A 25,192-nucleotide genomic window follows, 5' to 3' on the forward strand; every position below is an offset into this window, starting at 1 on the left:
CTACTTATATGCTATAGTAGTTGGAAATAATCTCTGCATATACTTACATTCTATTATTTCAACATGGTTAGTAGAAACATCACAGCACAATCAGAACTACCTAGCTCACTGTAACTAAATTAACTCACTGCTATGCCATTTTTCCTAACCAAATATTTTTCCACAAGAATAGCTTCCTCAATGTTCAGTGTCATATTGGAAAAAATAAAAAACCACAACAAGAAAAAGCACACTAAGTATTCATTCAGTAAGGTAGTTAAGCACATGTGTAACTTTAAGCATGCGTATTCCCACTGAAGTCAGTGGAGCTATTCATGTGCTTAAAATTCAGCTCTTAAGTACTTTGCTGAACTGGGGCCTAAATCATCAAGCATTTACTTTCTCAGTGCATCGCATTCAAGCATGTATCGCACAAAGTATGTACGTCTCAGACAGTGTCTGTAAAACAGACAAAATTCCATGCTGCAGCTGTTTCCTAGGAAACCAACACTAGCCTCAAAGAAACAGACTGAACACAGTGGAACAAAACCACAAAGAAATAACTGCTGCTTATCCCCACTTTTCAACTATTTCAAAGTTTTAAAAACAGTAGAAACATACTAATGAAAAATTCCATGGTATGAACAATTTACAATCGGTGGCAATGGGATCCTCGTGATCCTTCCTCACTTGCTTACCCACAGGGTTTAAAATCCTCCATGAAAATGTTTTACATTACAGACAGTTTTCAATGGGGGCAAATCTGAGAAGTCTGAGGAGATTTAGAGTCAGACATTACTAGTTGAAAAAAAATCTACAGGATTTGATGCAATGTGGATGCATATGAAGGAGCAAAAGTTCTAGACTTTCAAACCAGCACTGCATTCTGAATTCAAGCCCAACAAATAGAGATCCTTATGGGTTTAAAGGAAACCTCTCAGTGATCAAAGAGGTGGCTCTTTGGTCTAGGCATATGTTTCTCCCACAGGAGCTAGGCCCCAGGTTCAAATCTTAGTTGAGCTGTCCAAGCTAGCGAGATTTCTTGAACTGTAAGAAACAATCATGCATTGCCAGCGAAATCAATTGGATAATTTCATAGGACTTTTCTACAATTCAATATGACCCTAATTTTTACTGTATACACATATTTTAGGCATTCATGAGCTCTTTGTTTCCCCCACCTCACTTATGAACTAGAGATAATAAAAGTACACCTGCCATTCATTATCTATTGCACATATATAACTTCTCTGGTTTATGCATGTATTTGAGTTCTGATTCTTAATTAGAATATATTGTTCTCTGTCACACTGACTCCATTTTAAAACTTCTCTTTTGATAAGGAAATTTTACGCAAGTTCAATTTCAAGATTGTAAGGGACCTCAGTGCAGCAGGCAGTTAATGTGGTGAGCCTGAAGCTCCAAATTATACATTACATGGGATTTTTACCCCCATTTACTAATTCTGAAGAAATGTTTTTGTTTATTTGGCAAATTACAGAATATGCCATGTATTTTTTTTTTTAGATTTGTAATTTACTATCCATTATGGAATAACAGCTATTTATAGCTGGATTATTTGTATACTATCGCTGATGGCTTGGTCTGCATCTTTAAAAACAATGAAAAAAACAACTGGTTCGTTTTTCCATTATTCTGAAGTTAAAAAACAAGCCAGCAAGCTCACAAAATTCCAAGGCCCTCATATTTCCTCTCAATCAATAGAGCTTACTGCTGTGATCTTCCTCCTGACTCCTAACGGCAGGTAGGCTGGGCAGGTACTTAGTCAAGTACATTAAGCATAAAATCTGGTTCATTTTTTATCTTTGAAAAATCCATTAATAAATAAGAAATTACTAAAGCTCACATCTGATTTCTCCCCTTATTCCTTTTTTTGCCATTTTATGCTTCTGCTCTAATTCTCACCCTCAGCACTTAAAAATCTACTTCCATTTTTCATACTGTACATTTTAGAATACAATGATGAACACAAGAATTCTGCAAATTACAAACAAACAAACTGAGGACTCTGTCCAGCATGGAAATTAATCTTGCATTTAAATGCTGTGCTGGATCATGGGTTAATGCCTCAATCTACCTCCTCACAGAAGTCAACTGGAGACTGTTTCACTGGGATTTGGACTGGGTCTTAGATGGCCAAGTAGATCTTTCTGCTGGCTATAAGAATTGGGTTCAGATAATCAAACAGATGATTAAATTCGAGAGTAGGACATAAGGTGATGTATGCTGCAATATTCTTGCCAGTCAACAGATAGCACTATTACAAACAATCTCAAGTTCTGTTTGACTGAGTGAATAGGCAGTTAGATGTTGGAAAGTGTTTGTTCTGATGTAGCTCCTCTTGGGAGCTGCGCCTATCATCAGTAAAAGTTGGTTTACTATGGTAACCTCAGACTGAATTATTTCTGAGGTTCAGCTGCTGGCTGCAGGATATACCCACTCCAACAAACAAAAGTATTACATTATTATTGTTACTTCTTAATATGTATATTACTATATCACCCAAAGACTTCAATCAGAATCATGGATACACTGTGTTAGACATTATACAAACTCACACAAAGATACTGTGACGGGTTGGATCACAGAAACCCCCGTGGGAGCTGCCACCTGATGTACCAAGACTACCCCTGTTCCTGTTTTCCCTGCCAGCTCAGGACTCCAGCACCCTGTCTTGCTGAGCCAGACACTCCCGTCTGCTCCAACACAGACCCAGGGTTTGAATCACTTGCCCCAAAGCTGCAAGTTTACCTGAAAACAGCTTACAGAAGTGTGCTTGTCTTTAGCACTCAGATGCCCAACTCCCAATGGGGTCTAAACCCAAATAAATCCATTTTACCCTGCATAAAGCTTATGCAGGGCAAACTCATAAATTGTTCGCCCTCTATAACACTGATAGAGAGATATGCACAGTTGTTTGCTCCCCCAGGTATTAATACATACTCTGAGTAAATTACTAAATAAAAAGTGATTTTATTAAATACAGAAAATAGGATTTAAGTGGTTCCAAGTAGTAACAGACAGAACAAAGTAAGTCACCAAGCAAAATAAAATAAAATGCGCAAATCTATGTCTAATCAAACTAAATACAGATAAGCTCCTCACCAGTTGCAGAATGCTCCCTTTTACATACTAATCTCCTTTTAGCCTGGGTCCAGCAATCACTCACACCCCCTGTAGTTACTGTCCTTTGTTCCAGTTCCCTTCAAGTATCCTGGGGGGGTGGAGAGGCTCCTTCCTTAGCCAGCTGAAGACCAAATGGAGGGGTCTCCCACGGGTTTAAATAGACTCTCTCTTGTGGGTGGAGACCCCCCTCCTCCCTCCTATGCAAAGTCCAGCTCCAAGATGGAGTTCTGGAGTCACCTGGGCAAGTCACATGTCCCTGCATGATTCAGTCTTTACAGGCCGAAGTCATTGTCCACATGGTATCTTGCATGTCTCCAGGAAGACTTCTTATGTGGATTGGAGCATTCCAAGATGCATTGTTCTCCAAGTGTTTCCTGATCAGGTACTTAACCTGGCGAATTCCTTCCTAAAGAAGCTGACCAAATGCCTCACAAAGCTTACTTAGAAACCAAGCAAGCATACCGCCCATATTCTTAACCTCAAGTAGAAAATGATATATATGTACAAATAGGATGAATAGATATATTAGACCATAACCTTTACAGAGATATATTACATGGCACAGGCAGCACAAAACATATTCCAGTTATGTCATACATACATTTATAAGCACCCCCCCCATAAAGCCTTATGGGGTACGCTGTCACAGATACTATCCCTTACCCCAAGGGCATAAAATCAAACAATATCAAAACATCACATACAATACCTACAACATGCAAGTTTAGCTCAATTTTTTTAAACTGTCACACCCACCTTTTCAGTTGAAAGCATGAAAAAGTTGTAACAAGAAAATACGCTCATCATCACAGTAGTGATTTGAATGTTTTTACAGAGTGACGCTGTAAGTTATGAAATACAGTTTTAACATTCTGTGTTATCAGAGTACCCATACTAATTTGTTGGCTCTTCTTTCTCCCACATGTCTCCATTTTCCATGTTCTGCGTGCTTTGCCTGTCCCAATGCTTGATGTCTCTTACATCAGTGCTTCACTTCCTTTCTTCCTTTTTTTGCCAACACGTTTCAATATTCTGTGACTTTTGCCAAAACAAGCATTTAAACATCTGGAAGTCATCCTCCATCATTTTCACCAGTGAGATGCATTTGTCTTAAAAAGTAATTCCCAGGCAGACCCCATTAAGACACTGTATTACCTTTAAAAAAAATCTTTCCAAATATTCCCTAGCTATAGAATATTGTAATCCATGGAGAATTCAGGGGCTTTTTTCCTTCAAATTAAAACAAAACTTCACTGCTCTGGTCTAAGTTGTAACATCCTACAGAAATATCTCTGATTTCCCCTGAAGAATTTAAAGTTGATGACCTGGAAGCCCAAACCAAAGGGCACTGATGATGTTAGGAAATTGTAAACTGACAAATTTGGGAGGTGACGTTCCTTTACATCTTTTAATATTGCATGTTACATCTTTTTAATATGCGCAACCTGAAGTTAAAGCACAACACTATCACTTTATTTCTATTTCTTTAAAATAAAACATTTCAGCAGGTAAAATATTTGTATGGGACTTCAGTGGCAAAAATATGAGACTATTCTGTACTTAATGCCATAATAAAATACATCGTAGTACTATGATTTTAATACTAGGAATAGAAAAGCCTCAGCCATAATGTCTCCAGAAGTGGCTTTCATTGTGCAGCTACCCCCCACTCTCCAACTAATGCAGGTAGTGGTTTAAAGAGGATTTAATCCAATATATTGTAGCCAACAAATCAGAAAACATATGTCTCATGAGATGTGAGGCATATGCATTATGCTTTAATTTCATTACGTGAGAGACTCAGCAGAAATGTTATTTTAAGGCCTCATATTCCTAAAGGGACACTGTCAAGGCTAGTAGGCCCCAAGTAAGACTTAATATATCAGTTTGGTTTGGCTGTTCCTCCATTCGACATGCCTGCTCCATGGCTATGAGTGCTGCAGGAAAAGACTGAACTTTACACAACTCCTACCCTTGGGATGCCTTGGCTTGTTTATAAGAGGGTCACCTAGTTGAGAAGCATCAACTTATATTTCAGCCTTCCTTTAGAACGCTGATACATTTTTCAGTGTGGGAAAGACAATGTAAAGGTTGGAGTTTTTATTAATTATTATTTCAGGGGGTTGGTTTACCCACTTTCATGGAAATCAATAGGACAGGAAAAACCAATACTCAATACCTGTGGCTTTATTTAAACAATGGAAAATACAAACCATTGTGGGTCAGAAGTGCCACAGAGGAGTCATATTGGGCATACCCTCCCAATCACACACTGTTTGATCCACTGAGGATCCTTGGGAAACACAGGCCCCATCTCATATCCCACGAATCCATAAGAAGTTCTTGACTATTATGCTCTGATGCACCCCAGAACTATCCCAAAACACAAGGAAATCTAAGCAAGAAACGCAAGTAGATGGTCAATCAAAACATGTAATAACCATGAACCAGTTAAGTCAGCAACAGTCGGAACAAAACATAACAGCCCAAATGGCAGGTATGTAGCAGCAGGCCCTGAGTAACTGCACACCCCCAATTCTATGTAGATATACACAAAGGAATGGGAACTGGAACATTGCATTCAGGGAGCAGGAACCAGGAAACAAACAGGAACAGGTACAGGAAGCAAAAGCAGGAAGGCTACACATACACACCAGTCATCACATTACCCTTCTATGCTTAGTCGTGGCTCCTCTTCCCAGATGGAAGTACAAATCTGCCCTGGTACTCAGTCTGGTGAATGTGTGCATGTGTAGGGATAGGATGGATAGGAAGATAATGCTGCAAAATCCATGGCTGGCTAGGACAGTATACATCAATTTCTCTCCATTTCCAGCAGGCCATGTCCCCAACGTTTCCACATACTAGGTGGGCAGAAGGGCTTCTGCTGACTCAAGGACAGACGAAAGACTGAGCTCCTCTACCCTATCGTTTTCTGTCCAATTTGAGCATGTTAACCATGTTTGTCTCCACTCTGTGCCATGCAGCAGAGAGCAGGATAGGAGCCATAGTTTTACTCTCTTTTGCTTCCATATTGCAATGCCAACTCAGATCTAATTTTCTGTTCATTAGCATGCGCAAGCATCTTTCAGCATTTCTCTCACATGCTGACACGTGTTTCGGGTTATTTTTCCCCAGCTGGATTATAACAGCTTGCATTTTTCTAAATTGATTCTGATCTTATTATTTTCTGCCCATATTTCGATCATTTACAACGACTCACTCTTTAGTATCATCTGTGAATTGCATTAACATGCTGTTTCTCTCTTCTTCTAGGTCATTACTGAAGGCTCTCCACAAAATTGGATCTAAGAGAGATCCCTGTGATGTTACACACACTAGACACCTCCCCCAGCTAAGTACATGATTGTTAATCTTTAATCCAGTTGCTTAGCCACTTCTCAACCCATGAACAGTGTTCATATCCAAGCCAACAGTTTTGAGTCTAAAATTACGAGACTTTGTCAAATGCTTTATTAACAATCAAATATTATTACTACATCTACCATATTCCCATCAGACACTGGTGTTGTAAATCTGAAGGGGGGGGGTGAAGTCTGCAGTGTCTTTCCCCTTTAAAATGACTTCACTATAATTTATAATCCCATAACACAGTGGTTCTCAAATGAGGGCTGCCACTTGTTCAGGGAAAGCCCCTGGCGGGCCGGGTCGGTTTGCTTACCTGCTGCGTCCGCAGATTCGGCTGATCGCGGCTCCCACTGGCCGCGGTTCGCCGCTCCAGGCCAATAGGAGCTGCAGGAAGCGGCGTGGGCCTAAGGACGTGCTGGCCACCCTTCCTGCAGCCCCCATTGGCCTGGAGTGGCGAACTGCGGCCAGTGGGAGCCGCGATCGGCCGCACCTGTGGACACGGCAGGTAAACAAACCATCAGGCTTTCCCTGAACAAGTGGCAGCCCTAGTTTGAGAACCACTGCCATAACACACAAACACTATTACACTCTGTCACTGAAGGTAAGGGTTAGAATCTCTTTCAAGGGATGCAAAAGGGCTGTAACGCAATTTATGAGTCTAGCTCTAGGGATATGTCCACACTGCAATAAAACACCTGCAGCTGGCCTGTGTGAGCTGACTCGGCCTCATGGGGCTCTGGCTGCAGGGCCAAAAAAATGCAGGGTAGATGTTCAGGCTCAGGCTGGAGCCCAGGCTCTGGGACCCTCCTCCCTCATGTACCCTCAGTTTCTTGGAGAGATCTACAATCATTTCCAAAAACTTGAGTCTCAGATCTCCCAGATGAACACATGGTGAAAATTTATAAAAATATAATAAATTATCCTTGTATGTAGAAATTAAGCCTAAAGCTTGGAAGCCTAAAGGCTGAGCCTAGAAAAGCTTCAGCTAGTACAGAACACAGAAGCCATTCTTCTAAGCAACATTAGCCACTATGACCGTATCTCCTCAGTGCATTGTGCCTCTGCACTGGCTCCCTATTGAACACAGTACTCAATAAAAGGTTTCCATTTTAATATTCAAAGATCTGCATGGGATTGGCCCTAGGTATCCAAGAGATCACCTCTCCTTCCACAAGCATGGCCTCTTACAAGTACAGTAACTCCTCACTTAAAGTCATCCCAGTGAACGTTGTTTTGTTGTTACGTTGCTGATCAATCAGAGAACATGCTTGTTTAAAGTTGTACAATGCTCCCTTAGTCGTTTGGCAGCTGCCTGCTTTGTCCACTGCTTGCAGGAAGAGCAACCCGTTGGAGCCAGCTGGTGGGGGCTTGGAACCAGGGTGGACCGGCAGCCCCCCTATCAGCTCCCTCCTCCCCTAAGTTCCCTGTGCGGCAGCCGCCCAGCAGGCTATCAATTGCCGGCAGTTCAGCTGTCCCTCCCGCCACTACCATGTGCTGCTCCTGCCCTCTGCCTTGGAGCTGCTCCAGGGAGCCTCCTGCTTGCTGTGCGGGGTGGGGGGGTGGGGTTGATGGGGGAGAGAGGCGGGCTAATGTCAGGGTGTCCCCCTCTCCCCTGCTCCTGCACCCCACTTACCCCATCTCCATGGGGGAGGGGGGAAACATGACAGGGCTCGGGACAGAGGGAGCTTCCTGGGAGCAGCTGCTGTCTCAATTTGCTGATCTACTTAACCAGGCAATGTACTTAGAATGGGGTCAGCCTACTTAAAGGGGCAATGCGCATCTCTCTCTCTCACACAGGGTGTGTGTCTCTGTCTCTGTCTGCCATGCTGTCTCCCCTCCCTCCATTCATGCTGCCTTGTAGAGTGTGAGGCTACATTAACAACAATGGGTTAACCCTGGAGGACTCAGCCAAAAGCTAGTTCATCATTTAGCAGTAAGGCATTCCCTGGGAAATATCCCACCCTCTTCCACCCTCTGACTTCACCACCTCAACCAAACTTCACAATCATCATCACTGTATACAGTATTAAATTGTTTGTTTAAAACTTATACTGTGTGTATTTTGTCTAGTGAAGAAAAATTCCCTGGAACCTAAGCCCCCCCATTTACATTAATTCTTATGGGGAAATTGGATTTGGTTAACATGGTTTCACTTAAAGTCGCATTTTTCAGGAACATAACTACAACGTTAAGCGAGGAGTTACTGTACATTTCACTGGAAATGAGTCAATCAGTAGGTAGAGGCTCGTGGGGAAAAGGGCTTCGGGAACATTCACATCCTCTGATAGGCTACTAGTGAGGCTGCCCGGTCAGTGTTGGACATTTCCTGGATGAGTATCTTTCCATTCAGGAGCCTAATCTTTTAGAAAGTAAGGCTAAATAGAAAGGCATAGAAAGAGCACGTAATAAATTAGTGAAAGGAGCACACATGGATTGGTTTTGATTTCACTTTAACAATTCATAATTCAGTGTAAATTCCTTTCCTTAAAATAGCAATGAACATTAAAGACAGCATGTACTGTACCTGACGATCCTTAATTATATACCATAGCCTACAGGAGGTAGTAATGTTTCAGTTCCTTCTTTCAACAACACTTACTATGCCCCAGGATACTGTTAACCAAGCGTCTAACATATGAACTGTAACATTTGACAATCTTAACATTCAAAGTAAGCAAAGGAAAGAACATCTTGAGATAACTGTCTAAAAGAGACAGAAATAATTGTCACAGGGTAGCAATCACAGCAGCAGCAATCTCTATTTCAGCCTTCATTATATTTAAAGATTGGACAGAATGAAGTAGAGAAATTATTTGCGAAAAACTGAACTGGAGATAAATTGTCTTAACTCAGATTGCCTAATAGATATATGTCTATATTTCTACACTTTAGTTCATTGCCTGACCTACTTAGATATTTAATGCCTGGAGGCATTAAAACTCAGAGTGGAAAGTGAACTGACAAATCAACCAAGCGATCTCTTCCAGAATCTCTTGGAAAGATATTTAATCTGATTAACCACGGGCAGTCAGTTTGTCTCTACTCAAAATATCTTCTGAAATTCATTGTGATACCACATGTACCCAGCAAAAGGGAAAAGAAGTTCCACTAAAAGGAAGGATCACTTGATGATTACCTGTTCCGTTCATTCCCACTGAAACACCTGGCATTGGCCACTGTCGGAAGACAGGATAAGGGCTAGATGGACTTTTGGTCTGTCCCAGTATGGCCGTTCTTATGTTCTTAAGGAAAGATTTATCTTATGTTTCACTTTTTCCCAGAAGTAAATATTTGGATCTTGGGTCTATTTTACCTGAACTAGACTCCTGGAAGAAATATTCTAATATTCTGAATTATATACAGGAGTATGGATTAAACCAACAGTACTATAGGAATAGTCCTTGTTGAATTGAAAGCCAAGCGCCATGAGATTATCCAGAGAACACAGGCACAGCATGAAAACTAATTCGCACATCCACCTATGTTACTGTAATTATAAAGAGTAGAAATCAAATACTGTGAGGTTATTTACATTCCATTAAAGGAGACAGGAAGTGTTGTGGAAGTCTCTCTATATAAGATAGAGATAAACTCTGTTAGATGAATTTTTTACCTAAAATATTTTGCAGGTAGCTACAGAAAAACATAGAGTTATTATCCAGCAGGTCTCCTGAAAGTGTGGTCAGCATTTCTCCTCGCCAGAGACCAAGCCCAGTATTTGCATCCCCCAATCTTCACCAGCCAATATAGAACCTTATAGCTGTGCATGAATATGGGTCTCCCGCATAAGAGATCAACATACTCTTGCCATACCTCTGGCCCTCTGATAGTCAGACTTCATCTTCCTGCTTATATAACACATGCCCTTTCAGCAGCATGAGCTGATGGGATGATGGAATGCTGAAGTTGTCTCTCACTATAAGAACACCAGCACAGCAGGCAGTGGCAACTTTGTGTTTTAGTTAAAAAAGATCATGATAAGTAACAGCTTGGATATTTGATCTTAATTCCCGTAAGTGCCAATGGTTTATCAGCATCCAAACCTTCCTGTATTTTATTATTTTCATAACTGCAAATCAGTCCATGAAACAAAAATTCCACATGCATAAATTCAATGAAAGGCAGGCTCTCCACACAACTGAAAGCACATGTTAAAGACTTCAGTGAGGCTGAGGGGGTTACGTGGACAGGGGTGAATCTTACTCAAAATGAAACATAATACATTAGATCCTGTTTTTAAGAAGCAAGTGGGCATTATTGACCTCAACATGTGCACTCTATCAAATCTGCACACTGCAAGTACAGTTCCATGCTAAATTATAATGGATGGGTAAATGACCCATACAAAATCATTTTCAGTGCAACACTGATATTGGTTCTACCATGACATATAATTTTGTACAGGAGCAAACAAAGAATGCAGTTACCTAGCAGAGATATTCTGGAAGTAAAGAGCCATATTAGCATTTCCTGCATTTCTTCTTGACCTAAAGCTTACAGGCTTGTGAGTGCCACAGCTGAAACATATTGGCCCAGGGCTAGCAAGTAAAACACATACTCAGATTTACATATTTTTCCCCATAGGCTTTTGAGAAGTTATCTATAATGCGCTCCTAACATTCCTTGCATTCCTGGTAAGTACAGTGACTGGAGCAATTCAGTTTAGAACAGAGTACTGGGAAAGGACTAAATTGAAAAGAGCAGGCATTTCTTCCCTTCAGAAACAGAACAAGGAAGGTGTTTTAAAATATGAGTACTTTGAATATAATGGTTAAGCTTAGATGTAATTAGAGGACCTGTAATACATGTATTAAAGGATCTATTCTCCTTTCCACGTGTCTGTGTAATTCCCAATGACATTAATAAGAGTTATGTTGGAAAGAAGAATAGTCTGAATCAATCCATATAAAACAATCCATATAATTAGTTTATTTGTTGAACAATGCATATGAAACAGAGTTCATTTTTACTGTGTCATACTGTTAAATTAATGTTACCTTTTATTAACTTAAAACAGAAGAAGAATACAGTCAAAGAATAATGCACAATAACAGAGTTAAAACAAAAATTGTCCAACAAAACAGTCAAACAATAGATCACAACATGGAACACTCTCAAGACACCCAAGATCTGATAAAGGACAAAGAAAATAAGTGTCCTTTCACCTATTAGAATTGAATATATAAATTATGCTCATCCTGACTACAGCTTATGCTGATGTTAAATTGAGTGTAGTGAATCCTGAGTAGAGATAGAGATGAAGCTATTCCTTCATATCTGGACTTTTCAAAGATTCTGAAGTTCTTTTCCAGATTTCAGAACTGAGTTTTTGATTTGGGACCTTCGCTAATGCTGAATTTTTAAATATTCAATGTGGACCCGAACAAACTCCCATCCTAGTCAATGGGCAATCATTCCACTGAGTAAAGTGGAAATAACAGGAGTACTTGTGGTACCTTAGAGACTAACAAATTTATTAGAGCATAAGCTTTCGTGGGCTACAACCCACTTCTTCGGATGCATATAGAGTGAACCATATATTGAGGAGATATATATACACACACACTGAGAGGCCAATTAAGTAAGAGGAAAAAAACTTTTGAAGTGATAATCAAGATGGCTCAGTACAGACAGTTTGATAAGAAGCAAGTGTGAAAATACTTACAAGGGGAGATAGATTCAATGTTTGTAATGGCTCAGCCATTCCCAATCCCTATTTAGCCCTGAGTTGATTGTGTCTAGTTTGCATATCAATTCCAGCTCAGCAGTCTCTCCTTGGAGTCTGTTTTTGAAGTTTTTCTGTTTTAAGATAGCCACCCGCAGGTCTGTCAAAGAATGGCCAGACAGGTTAAAGTGTTCTCCCACTGGTTTTTGAGTATTATGATTCCTGATGTCAGATTTGTGTCCATTAATTCTTTTGCGTAGAGACTGTCTGGTTTGGCCAATGTACATGGCAGAGGGGCATTGCTGGCACATGATGGCATATATCACATTGGTAGATGTGCAGGTGAACGAGCCACAGATGGTATGGCTGATGTGATTAGGCCCTATGATGGTGTCACTTGAATAGATATGTGGACAGAGTTGGCATCGGGCTTTGTTACAAGGATAGGTTCCTGGGTCAGTGTTTTTGTTCAGTGATGTGTGGTTGCTGGTGAGTATTTGCTTTAGGTTGGGGGGTTGTCTGTAAGCGAGGACAGGTCTGTCTCCCAAGATCTGTGAGAGTAAAGGATCATCTTTCAGGATAGGTTGTAGATCTCTGATGATGCGCTGGAGAGGTTTTAGTTGGGGGCTGAAGGTGACAGCTAGTGGTGTTCTGTTATTTTCTTTGTTGGCCCTGTCTTGTAGGAGGTGACTTCTGGGTACTCGTCTGGCTCTGTCAATCTGTTTTTTCACTTCAGCAGGTGGGTATTGTAGTTTTAAGAATGCTTGATAGAGATCTTGTAGGTGCTTGTCTCTATCTGAGTACCTGTAGCGCTACACTTACCTACATGCCTCCAGCTTCCATCCAGGACAAACCACACGATCCATTGTCTACAGCCAAGCTCTAAGATATAACCGCATTTGCTCCAATCCCTCAGATAGAGACAAGCACCTACAAGATCTCTATCAAGCATTCTTAAAACTACAATACCCACCTGCTGAAGTGAAAAAACAGATTGACAGAGCCAGACGAGTACCCAGAAGTCACCTCCTACAAGACAGGGCCAACAAAGAAAATAACAGAACACCACTAGCTGTCACCTTCAGCCCCCAACTAAAACCTCTCCAGCGCATCATCAGAGATCTACAACCTATCCTGAAAGATGATCCTTTACTCTCACAGATCTTGGGAGACAGACCTGTCCTCGCTTACAGACAACCCCCCAACCTAAAGCAAATACTCACCAGCAACCACACATCACTGAACAAAAACACTGACCCAGGAACCTATCCTTGTAACAAAGCCCGATGCCAACTCTGTCCACATATCTATTCAAGTGACGCCATCATAGGGCCTAATCACATCAGCCATACCATCTGTGGCTCGTTCACCTGCACATCTACCAATGTGATATATGCCATCATGTGCCAGCAATGCCCCTCTGCCATGTACATTGGCCAAACCGGACAGTCTCTACGCAAAAGAATTAATGGACACAAATCTGACATCAGGAATCATAATACTCAAAAACCAGTGGGAGAACACTTTAACCTGTCTGGCCATTCTTTGACAGACCTGCGGGTGGCTATCTTAAAACAGAAAAACTTCAAAAACAGACTCCAACGAGAGACTGCTGAGCTGGAATTGATATGCAAACTAGAGACAATCAACTCAGGGCTAAATAGGGATTGGGAATGGCTGAGCCATTACAAACATTGAATCTATCTCCCCTTGTAAGTATTTTCACACTTGCTTCTTATCAAACTGTCTGTACTGAGCCATCTTGATTATCACTTCAAAAGTTTTTTTCCTCTCACTTAATTGGCCTCTCAGTGTGTGTGTATATATATCTCCTCAATATATGGTTCACTCTATATGCATCCGAAGAAGTTGGTTGTAGCCCACGAAAGCTTATGCTCTAATAAATTTGTTAGTCTCTAAGGTGCCACAAGTACTCCTGTTATTTTTGCGGATACAGACTAACACGGCTGCTACTCTGAAACCTGAGTAAAGTGGGAATGGCATCAGACCCTAAATGGATTTCAGGTAAGTTCAGACACATCAACGTGATGTCTCTCAGTCTACAGTAAGAGGATTTATCATGGCAGCATGTTCCTGAAGATCCATTAACAAATTACTGTGAAACCCAGTGTGGGGAGTTAGATTTCCCAGTACTAGTAATTATTTTCCTTGCTATCACTTATGCTAAATTTTAAAAATTCACTTTGGACTCATTCAAATTTAAGATAGATCAGTACATCAGAAGATAGTTTTGGATTAAAAGAATCACAGTTTGCCAAATGTTACAAACAGAAGTGATCTGGGTCTTTTGAGTGGTTAATTAAATTTGGAACATCTCCAATTATATTAAATAGTGTAAATTTTGCATCTCTGGCAATTATACAATTGAACTTTTTCCATACAGCATTTACACAACTTATTGGATGTGTTCTCTTCAGTGAATTCTGAAAAGGTAACAAATATTTCCTATTATCTGAAATGCTAAAATACTGAAACATATTTCACTGCAATCTATTTCAGGTAATATTTCAGGCAACCTAAAAAGAGATACTAAATTTACTAACGTATTTAGGGACTGATCCTGCAGCCCTTTCCCTCTAGGATTAGTCCCACTGGGACTGTACTATGGTGACTCATCCAATGTCTACTGAAGTCAGTGGAAAGCCACCCATTAGCTTCAGTGGGCTTTGGAACAGGTCATTAGACACTATAGTAATGGGTGCTAATAAAAAACCTCATTAAAATAGATGAGCTAAATGAGATGGACCGAAAGGCCAGACCCCAAATCAGAAGAATCAGGAATAAAATGTTAACAAATCATGGAATTAATTTGCCTTAGTGGATATACCATGGCAAACCAAAACAGACTTATAGCAGGAGTATTTAGCAGAAAGTGTGCCTTCCACAAACAGGACTGTTACTCCACGTAGATGTTGTGTCACTGACTTTAAACACTGGCACCTTCTCATTATCAATGGTTGCTCAGCAGAAGACTTAATTCTGCAAGTTTCCTTTATCCTAACTAAGGATGCTCCAGTCTCCAAAAGCCTTTCATAATTTCCTGAAGTATGGAAAACACGTGATTCAAATGTTGTTATCTGGGAACTTTTTAACATAACATAACACAACACACAATACTATAATAATCCTACCACTATCTTGGAGGCAAGGCATGACTGTATATATCTGGAAAATGGTGTCACCTCAGAAGCACCTTTTATTGTTTAAAAGCATGAACTATGTAGCTACATATCCTCCCGAGAGACATTATATGTCACATAAGTGTAAATGGAGTATGTTCTAGTCATTTTATTTCAAGTTGAGGCTGTAGTACCTGATTTCCTCAAAATCTGGAGAATGTATATTTCTGTAAATGGACATTTCTGTTCATTCCCCTCTTGTTATATATAGAGTTAATGCATGAATCATTCCAACCTATGTTATACATACAGTTAACATCTACAACAATCAATGTTATATAATGTTTTGGAAGTGTAATTTAACATATCGTTAGATTCTGCCATTAAAATTAGTCAACTTCCAATTATTATTTCCTAAGAAATCACCAGTAAATATGCCCAGTGACTGAAGTTTTAGTATTACTAAAATAAGTAAGACACAGAATTGTGAGATTTCTTCTAAAGCATGTGAAATCATTAATTTCAATGAAAAAGCAAGAGATAGCAAGATGGGACAAAAAGATGGGACGGCACCAACACTTACAACAGAAGTAAGAATATTGTACCAAATGGCATTTCTATTTTAATTTTCTATGTATACAGCTCTGTGCTCTAATCTGCAGTGCCCAGCCTTCCTTCCTATGTAATGGCGTGTATACTTTGTAATTATGGACACTCTAGGACATAAGAAAACCCAAGCTAGGCCAACCACTGGCATTTAAATAAGTTGCATTTTTCACATTGAGAAGATGCTATACTTTTGGACTTGCACAAGTAAAAACTATTTCCTATGTGTTCTAATGGATATTTTAGACTTTTTAGGTAGCATGAGAGGGTCCTGTGGCACCTTTAAGACTAACAGAAGTATTGGGAGCATAAGATTTCGTGGGTAAGAACCTCACTTCTTCAGATGCGAAGTGAGGTTCTTACCCACGAAAGCTTATGCTCCCAATACTTCTGTTAGTCTTAAAGGTGCCACAGGACCCTCTGTTGCTTTTTACAGATTCAGACTAACACGGCTACCCCTCTGATAGGTAGCATGAGTTTAACAAAACTCAAGATTTGTATTATTTGATGGTGAGAAGTATGCAGTAGATTCCAATGTTTCTAACTACAAAGTGGTTTTGATTACACTTGAGGTTTCATGTTATGAGACTTCTGATATTTCTGAATGTTCTGAAGTTTCAGTCCCCAGTAAGCTTTTGTTACAAACTAAAATTCCAGGTTGGCCTGATTATTTTATTCATTTTTCTCTAAGGGAAACTGTGTTTGCCTTATTTTTGCCCTATATACTTTACTAAATTAAGAATGGATTATTCCTTTGTTTACAAAAGCAATGATTAAACTGGAAATCCCACCTCTCTCCCCCAGTTCAAATGCAAATCCACTGAACCAGCACTTGATGACTTACATTTTCCAAATCAAATTTTCTCAGCAGTTTTTCTATTCTTAGGACTGAGTATACAGAAATGAGCAAGTTCTAAGCTGCAGAGTCACAAAGACAGAAACTTAGCAGAAAACATCTAAACTCATGTACATATAAGGACTGATCACATGTCTGAAGCTGGAATTTGCTCTGTTTTTTATTCCTTGGAACACAGTTCATTGCCTTTCTCTGTATACTGTGAACAGTTACATAAAAGAACTGTCACATTATAATCACTCTTATCTTTCCTCAGAGTCACTAGTCCTTCCCTGCCCCCTCCCTCCCACAAACCCATTATATCTTTTCTCTCACAGAATGCTGTGTGGTCTAGTTGTTTAAACAGAGAAGGGGGGAAACAGAGAGTGCCTAGGTTCTAATCCTGATCATAGGCAAATCATGTAACCTCCTATGGCTCAGTGAACCCAGACGGAAATCTGGATGGACCACACTGAAAAAAAGATGCTGCTTCTAAGATGGGTTTTCCTATGTAAATATATAATAAAGTCACTGCTGTTTGGCAGAAGTTTTATTTTTTCAATTTTTATAAAGAAAAGAATGTAAGAGGGGAAAAGTAGGTTCCTGACAAGTTAACATAATGGCCCTTGCAATTTATGTTTATAAACAATATTAATGGACCTGATCCTGCAATCTTATATGAGCAAAGGTTGCAAAATCCATCCTAACTGTGCTAATATTAAAATATATGAACACTTCAGAGAATTAACATTCAGCAATAAATGGTGCATGGGAGTGTGAGAGAGAGGGAGAGAGATGAGATGATGATGTGGTTTCTATGGCAATAATCTGTATTTATAAACACTGTGGTATTTTTAGTAATTCCAGTACTATAAGGCAAAGCACACAATTATTTTTAAATTCCTGAGTAGCTATGATCTTTTACAGGTATTCAGCAGATGTGCATGACTTGTGTGAACCACACTCTCTCTCTTCTAAGCAGATTTCATAACTTTGAACTAAACTGCCTGCTCCCATGGTGGGAGGAAATGTCCAAGAGGTTCCCCTTGGAGAGTTTTTTCTAGGTGGTTTCACAGATGGAGAAGCAGTATTGCCAGTCACACATGTTCAAAAATCATGAGTCAGATCCCAAAATATCATGAGATTTTAAAAATACATTTCCAATCTTTATTCAATTTCTGATTTTTCATAGATTCATAGTAGGGCTGGAAGGGATCTTGAGAGGTCAAGTCCAGCCCCATGCATTGAGGCAGGACCACGTAAACCTGGACCATCCCTGACAGATGTTTGTCCACCCTGTTCTTTAAAACCTCCAGTGGTGGGGATTCCACAACCTCCTTGGAAGCCTACTGCAGAGCTTAACTACCCTTATAGTTACAAAGATTTTCCTAATATCTAACCTAAATCTTCCTTGCTGCAGTTTACACCCATTACTTCTTGCCCTACCTTCAGCAGACATGGAGTACAATTGACCACCATCCTCTTTATAACAGCCCTTGACATATTGAAGACTGGTATCAAGTTCACCCTCAGTCTTCTTTTCTTGAGACTAACTATGACCAGTTATTTTACCTTTCCTGATAGGTCAGGTTTTCAAACCTTTTATCATTTTTGTTGCTCTCTTCTGGACTCTCTCCAATTTATCCACATCTTTCTTAAAGTGTGGCATCCAAAATTGAACACTCCAGCTGAGACTTCACCAGTGCTGTGTACAGCAGGACAATTACCTCCTGTGTCTTACATATGACACTCCTCTTAGTACACCCCAGGATGATATTAGCCTTTTTTGTAATTGCTTCACATTGTTGACTCATATTCAATTTGTGATCTACTATAATTCCTAGATCCTTTTCATCAGTACTACTGCCTAGCCAATTGTTCTCCATTTTGTATGTGTATTGATTTTTCCTTCCTATGTGCAGTACTTTGCACTTGTCTTTATTGAATTTCATCTTGTTGATTTCAGATTGATTCTCCAATTTCCCAAAGTCGTTTTGAATTCTAATTCTGTCCTCCAAAGTGCTTGCAGCCTCTCCCAGCTGTTGTCATTCGCAAATGTAATAAGCATACTCTCCACTCCATTATCCAAGTTCTTAATGAAAACACTGAATAGTAGTAGACCCAGGACTGATTCGTGTGGGACCGCATTCGATACATCTGCCCAGTTTGACAGTGAGCCATTGATAACTATTCTTTGAGTACAGTCTTTCAACCAGTTTTTCACCCATCTTATAGTAATTTTATCTAAAGTATATTTCCTTAGTTTGCTTATGAGAATGTCATGTGGTAGTGTGTCAGAAGCCTTACTAAAATCAAGGTATACCACATCCACTGCTTCCCCCCATCTACTATGCCAGTAACCCTGTCAAAGAAGGAAATTAGATTGGTTTGGCATAATTTGTTCTTGACAAATCCATAGCCTTTAGGGGTCATATTTTCCAACTCTCTTTTGCCGCCATAAGATCCAGATGTCTTTTTTTTTTAAATGGAAGCAGAGATTCTTATGTAATCAGATGACTCCAGGAGCTGAGGTTTTATGAAAAATACCAGATTAGTTCTGTGAGGCCAGTGAGGAGACAATGTGCATATCTTCCAGCCCTACATCCACCCCACACAGTGCTATTCATTCGTGTCTCCACTCTGGCCAGACTCCATCTCTCTTCCCTCTGTGTAGATCCCAACCTTATTGAGAAGCCTCCATTGAGTCCTAGGGCGGGAGTGACAGTGTCACAAAGGGAAAGCCCTTCTCTGTGGGAGGATCTTGCTTGAGATTTTTTTTTAAAGAGTTTTTAAGAGCTTGCTCACTCAGAAGAACAAGAAAAAAACAAATGGCCCAATCCTGCTAAAGCACCCTTCAGTGGGAGTGGGACTGACCTCACAATATGTGGGATGTTAGAGGTGTAAGATATGGGAATGCATGCAGGAGGCAAGGAAATTTTCCACATTTTGGAGTAAATTTAACCAAAAGCTGGTAAGAGAAGCAAACTACTTCGGAGAATATAGGAACACACAGAAATCCAGGAAATTATTGCCATAGGTAAGCACTACCATATCCAGATGGAGTTTGGAGGAGACTATAAATCTTCCTGTACTGAGGCAATTCCCAGTATCTCAACTCAGATTCAGACAAGCAAGAGTGAAGAAAGAGATGTTCTAGTTTTCATGAAATGACTCTTGTGGTGTATCACTAAGGATGGCTTTTAAGGAAACTGGCAGAGAGCTGGTGCACAGGCAAGGAATGGTCTAGGACAGTGTTTTTCAAACTTTTTTTCTGACGACCCAGTTGAAGAAAATTGTTGATGCTCGCGACCCAACAGAGTTGGGGATGAGGGGTTCGGGGTGTGGGAGGGACTCAGAGCTGGGGAAGAGGGTGGGGGTGAGGGCTGTGGGGTGGGGCTGGGAATGAGGGGTTCAGGGTGTGGGAGGGGGCTCTGGGATGGGGCAGGGAGTTTGGGTGCAGGAGGAGGTCAGGGCTCTGGACTGGGGGTGCAGGCTCTGGGGTGGGGCCAGGGATGAGGGGTTTGAGTGCAGGAAGGGGCTCCAGGTTTAGGGGGGCTCAGGACTGGGACAGGGCATTGGCATACTGGCTTACCTTGGACGACTCCCGGTCAGCGTTGCAATGGGGGGTGCTAAGGTAGGCTTCCTGCCTGTCCTGGCACGGCGGACCGCGCTGTGCCCCAGAAGCGGCCAGCAGCAGGTCTAGCTCCTAGGCGGAGGCACGCAAGTGGCTCCACACAGCTCTGACCCGCAGGCACTGACCCCCACCAGCTCCCATTGGCCAGGAACCAGCCAATGGGAGTGCGGAGCCGGTGCTCGGGGCCGGGGCAGCGTGCGGAGCCCCGTGGCCCCCCCATCTAGGAGCCAGACCTACTGCTGGCCGCTTCCAGGGCGCAGCGCGGTGTCAGAACAGGTAGGGACTAGCCTGCCTTAGCCAGGTAGCACCGCCGATGGGACTTTTAACAGCCCAGTCAGTGGTGCTGACCAGAGCCACCGCGACACAGTGCCTTACATTCTGTGACCCAGTACTGGGTCGCGACCCGCAGTTTGAAAACCACTGGTCTAGGAGTATGCAATGGTTCTGCCAACAGTTTCCCCTATTCTGAGCCTTAAGGCAGGAGGAAGAGGACCTTAACGAATGCCTACTCCCAATGTTCACTACAGGGCCAAGTACTGGAAGGCTATTTATGGCCCACAAACCACAATTCCAGCCACCATGTGGGCTCCATTTGGCCTTCCTGCACTCCTAAACTAGCCTGGTCCAGTACACAGAATTTAGACTGAAGACCAGCATCCTTCTCTCTACCGAGGCATTTATAGCACACTTACCTACATGGTATCAAACTGCACTTCCAAATGACACTTAAAGGAACACTCTCAAGGTGGCTAGTCCCATAATTAGGCCTACCATTATTTTACCATATGTTTGAAATTTTTGTTATTTTTAACATGCATTTACTATACATAACTACTACCAACCAAGTAATCTTGTCATGAGCAACCTTACCAAAACACATCGATATGCACTGGCATTGGGGAAGAAAGATAGGGAAATAGATTTCATTTTAAAGTGATTATAAGCATCACAGAGAATTGTTAAATGATGTCTTTGTTTTTAAAGTCCTTTAGTGCACCTACTTAGTCATCCTTTGAAATCCATTCAGGAATTTTCTACCTGCTTTACTACTTTCAATCTAGCTGTCCTTCCACTCATTCAGGCACCCCGGTCTCATGCTGAGCACCATATACATTCTGTTAGTTATATTAGCAAAGGCTGTGTGGTTTTCCTCATTCCTCCCTGTTGGTAGGAGTTTTATTTATTTATTTTATATTTTTAGTGTGGGAATGCTAAATCAATGCAGAGAGTTCTCCATTTTTTCCAAAAGCAGCAAGACTGGTAGTCATTTCCAAAACACCCCCACCCCCCATTTCCCCAGATACATCTGTAATTTGGGAAGTATGGCACACACCTGCTATCATTTGTTCTCTAGCAGTTCAGGGCAGTTTTGGGGGGAGGGAGAAGGGAAGAGGTGGAAGGGGAGCTGTATTGAATCACCTACAGTACATGACACTATGCACTGATCTCAGACCCTTGCAGTAACTTGCATGACAACAAGGTGAGCTAAGGACAAACTAAGCTGTGAATTTTCTTTGCATTTATGGGCCTAAATCAGGCTCTTAATCAGAATTTAATGTCATTTTTCATATACAACTAAACAAGTACACCAGATTGAGATACAAACAAACTATAGAGATTAATTTCCTTCCCCACTTCAATACAAACACATTTTCTTTCCAAATAATCGAACAGTTCTTCTTTTTTACACTGAGCATGGCAGGAGGAGTTTCCTCATGTAATTAAGCTAAACACGAGCCAGTGCATTCTTAAGCAGAAAGAGCAATAACTGAAAATGATGCAAGAGACAAGTTATTTTATGATACCACATTTCACAATCTGGCCTATCAAATGCACATTACTGTTTACTGAGAGTTCAGTATATATAAAGTGCATTTGAAAAAAATTTGTTACATCAAGGGCTTAACCCACAGCTCCCATAATAGCAATGAGCAAATAAATGGCATGTATTATGCCTGCAGAAATCTCATTTAAAATTTGCCTTTTTTTTAAAAGTTACAGGAAGGTCATAAATGAAATTAGAAGCTCCGTGTTCTTCATTCAGTAGTCTGATATTCTACATCTAGGTTCTTCCTTTCTAGTTACCATTATATCTGAAAAATGTACAAGATATGTCCCACTTTATGGCAACCATATGAAATATACTCCCAAGACTACACAAAGTGCTCCCTCTATAGGGCTTCTTATACAATGTACAGAATCATAAACTTCTCATTTTCTCCCACTGGACTGCAAACGTTTTCAAAATAATTTCACTGTTTTATTCATTAGGATCTGAATTCCCATCACTTCTGCAGTGCCCTGTATTGCAGATTAGGGGAGAGGGTTTAATAACAAAACATAACAAACAGGAAACTGCATGATAGGATGCAATAAAATCATTGTCATTTGCATTGAATTTTAGCCTATTAGTCATTTCTACGTCTTTTCCCATTAACCTCTGCAATGATTTATTATGTGAGAAACCTAGCCTAGGGCGCTATACCTACTGGATCAAAGATAACTAGTCTTTACACTTTTCAAAAAGACGTGCTACACCAATGCATCTGGATTTAGCAATATAGTAGAAAAGGCCACTACAAAGTTTCCTGAATATCCATCACTTTCTTGCAGTTAAATGATATTAAATATAAAGGAACATAAAGCCTGCCATGCCACATAAGTAAAGTACTAAGTTTGCTTCCTTCAAACATCCTGGAGAAAACTATCACTGTCCAGATAAGCAAGTCAAAAGGGTGGGGAAGTATCATGCAAGAAAAGCCTGGATTCCATCAAATCCTGCCCCTGGGAAGTAAACAGAAAGAAAGAAAGAAAGAAAGAAAGAAAGAAAGAAAGAAAGAAAGAAAGAAAGAAAGAAAGAAAGAAAGAAAGAAAGAAAAGTGTATTTCCCCAAAACAAAGAATTTAATAAAGCAGATGCAGCTCAGTGCAAAAAGACTCCACCCTGCAAGGCTTCAGTGTTTATTTCTCTCAACTCAGCTCAGATTGTTCAGGCTAGTTTCCAACCTCAGAGGCTGCATTTAGTCTCATCCCAAGCACTTTCTTTTGTTGAAACTTTCCAGTCTCCCCAGCCCCACACGGAGTTAATGCCAGGCAACAGGGTTTATTCCTAAATGCTCCACAGAAACATTTTGCATTTAATTGTTCTCCCCCCATCTGCAAAACAATGCACCGAAGGCAAGAGACTTGTGAACCCTGCAAAGCTCCAGCTTTAAAAAACTCAGTTGTCTTCCGATCAGATTGGTGCAAACCTCTCAGCCCCCTTCTCCGCATTTAAACCAAAAAGTCTCACAATGACTGTTTCCCACAGGCTTTCTAGTGCACTTATTATCCAAACTATGCAATAAAAACGCTGCACACAAAGAAAAAAGGAAACTCACCACCCACAAATTCTTCTTGAAATTCTTCTTGTGCTTTTACTGTTATAAATTGCCCTAATAAAGCAACAAGAATGAAAAAAGTTCTTGTTTGCACCCAGGTTGCCATCATGTCTAAATATTAGACATGTGTATCCTCCTGGGCAGCAAAAAGTGCAAAAACGTAAGCTTATTTTAGCACCATGAAGTCAGCTGTGGGATCTTTTCCTTTCAGCACCAGCTCCAGGACAAATTCTGCAAGCCCCTTTTTTTCAGCACCAGCTCCGTCACCGTCTACAAACACTTTTTTGAAGTGATGCAGCTTTAAATAGGAAGAATGCTGCCTCCACTTCTTTTCCTGCCCCTTTTCAGCTTGTTCAGGCTCATAGTCATCCAGTCCCTGCCAAGCAACAGTCTGATTGATGGTAAACAACCGAATCAGAACTAGCTTCACTTTTCCTTGAACTTTCCCTTTTACAAATACATTTTCAGGATCTTTTCCTGCTGCTGTACAGTAAAGATAATGTATCAGAGCAATTTATTAAGAGACCCAAACGTATTTGAACAAAAGGCTGCTGAGAAGAGAGTGGTCTGCTCCTTACAGACATTCCTGGCTGCTGAAAGGGGCCATGCAAAGGAGAGTATATACCCTGTCTTTAGCCACTGACAGGGGACTCTACCCCTTCCAAGTTGCTGGGAAGAGGCTCTCCCCTTCCCTTTTGACCACCGAGTGGAAGTTAAACCATCCACCTCCCTCTGAGTTTGCTGCAATACCTACCACCATCCCAGCCCCCTGAGACACCACAAGAGCTACCAATCCCCGCTAGTTACTGTAAGGGGGATTACCCTGCTTGGGCTGCCATAAAGGGGCTCTCGCCTATCTGCCCCCAAGTTACTGGGGCTGTCTCTACCCTCTGTCCTACCTACTGGGAGGAAGATCCCTGAATATTGCAAACTTCTGGAAGAAGCTCTACTGCCCTGGCAGCCAGAATGGTGGTCTACCTACTTACCTTTCCCTGGTCAATGTGCCTCCGCCCCCCTGGCAACTGGAAGAGGATCTACCTAAATCCTCACCTCCCATTCAGTCACTGGGAGAGCGCTCTATTTAACATTCCAGATCCTTGGAGAGAACCATCTGAATCCTCTACACCCAACTAGTCACTGGAAGTAGCCTCTACCCTTCTTTACCTCATCCTCCCAGCACAGCTCAGGGGCTGGGGAAGCTCAACCCATGGCCCCCTGACTTCTGGGATGGGATCACCTGCTCCTGCTGGGTGGGAATGTTTAATCCCATCTGCTGGGAGAGGCTATATCCTTCCTGGCCATTTGAAGGGGAAATGGCCCAGCATCAGCAGCCAGGGAGTCACAGTCTGGAACAGCCAGAGCAAGAGTCCAATCCCTGCTCCCAGTGGCTGCAGTGAGAGGTAGACTTTCTTGCCATGATTTGGGTGCAAATGGGGAA

The 25,192-nt window shown here is 41.2% G+C and overlaps 1 protein-coding gene across 1 annotated transcript in view; it reads right to left on the bottom strand.

The window, feature by feature from the left end:
• Positions 1-23,866, bottom strand: part of COL5A2 (collagen type V alpha 2 chain) — a 173,457-nt gene extending 149,591 nt beyond the window's left edge. The window contains exon 1 of the mRNA XM_065413206.1: positions 23,762-23,866. Within this exon, the coding sequence (XP_065269278.1) occupies positions 23,762-23,863 (102 nt within the window). The 5' untranslated portion in view covers positions 23,864-23,866. The remainder of the gene's footprint in view (positions 1-23,761) is intronic.
• Between the last annotated feature and the right edge of the window lie 1,326 nt (positions 23,867-25,192).

Source organism: Emys orbicularis, chromosome 11 (genome assembly GCF_028017835.1).
Source record: "Emys orbicularis isolate rEmyOrb1 chromosome 11, rEmyOrb1.hap1, whole genome shotgun sequence".
NCBI lineage: Eukaryota > Metazoa > Chordata > Testudines > Emydidae > Emys > Emys orbicularis.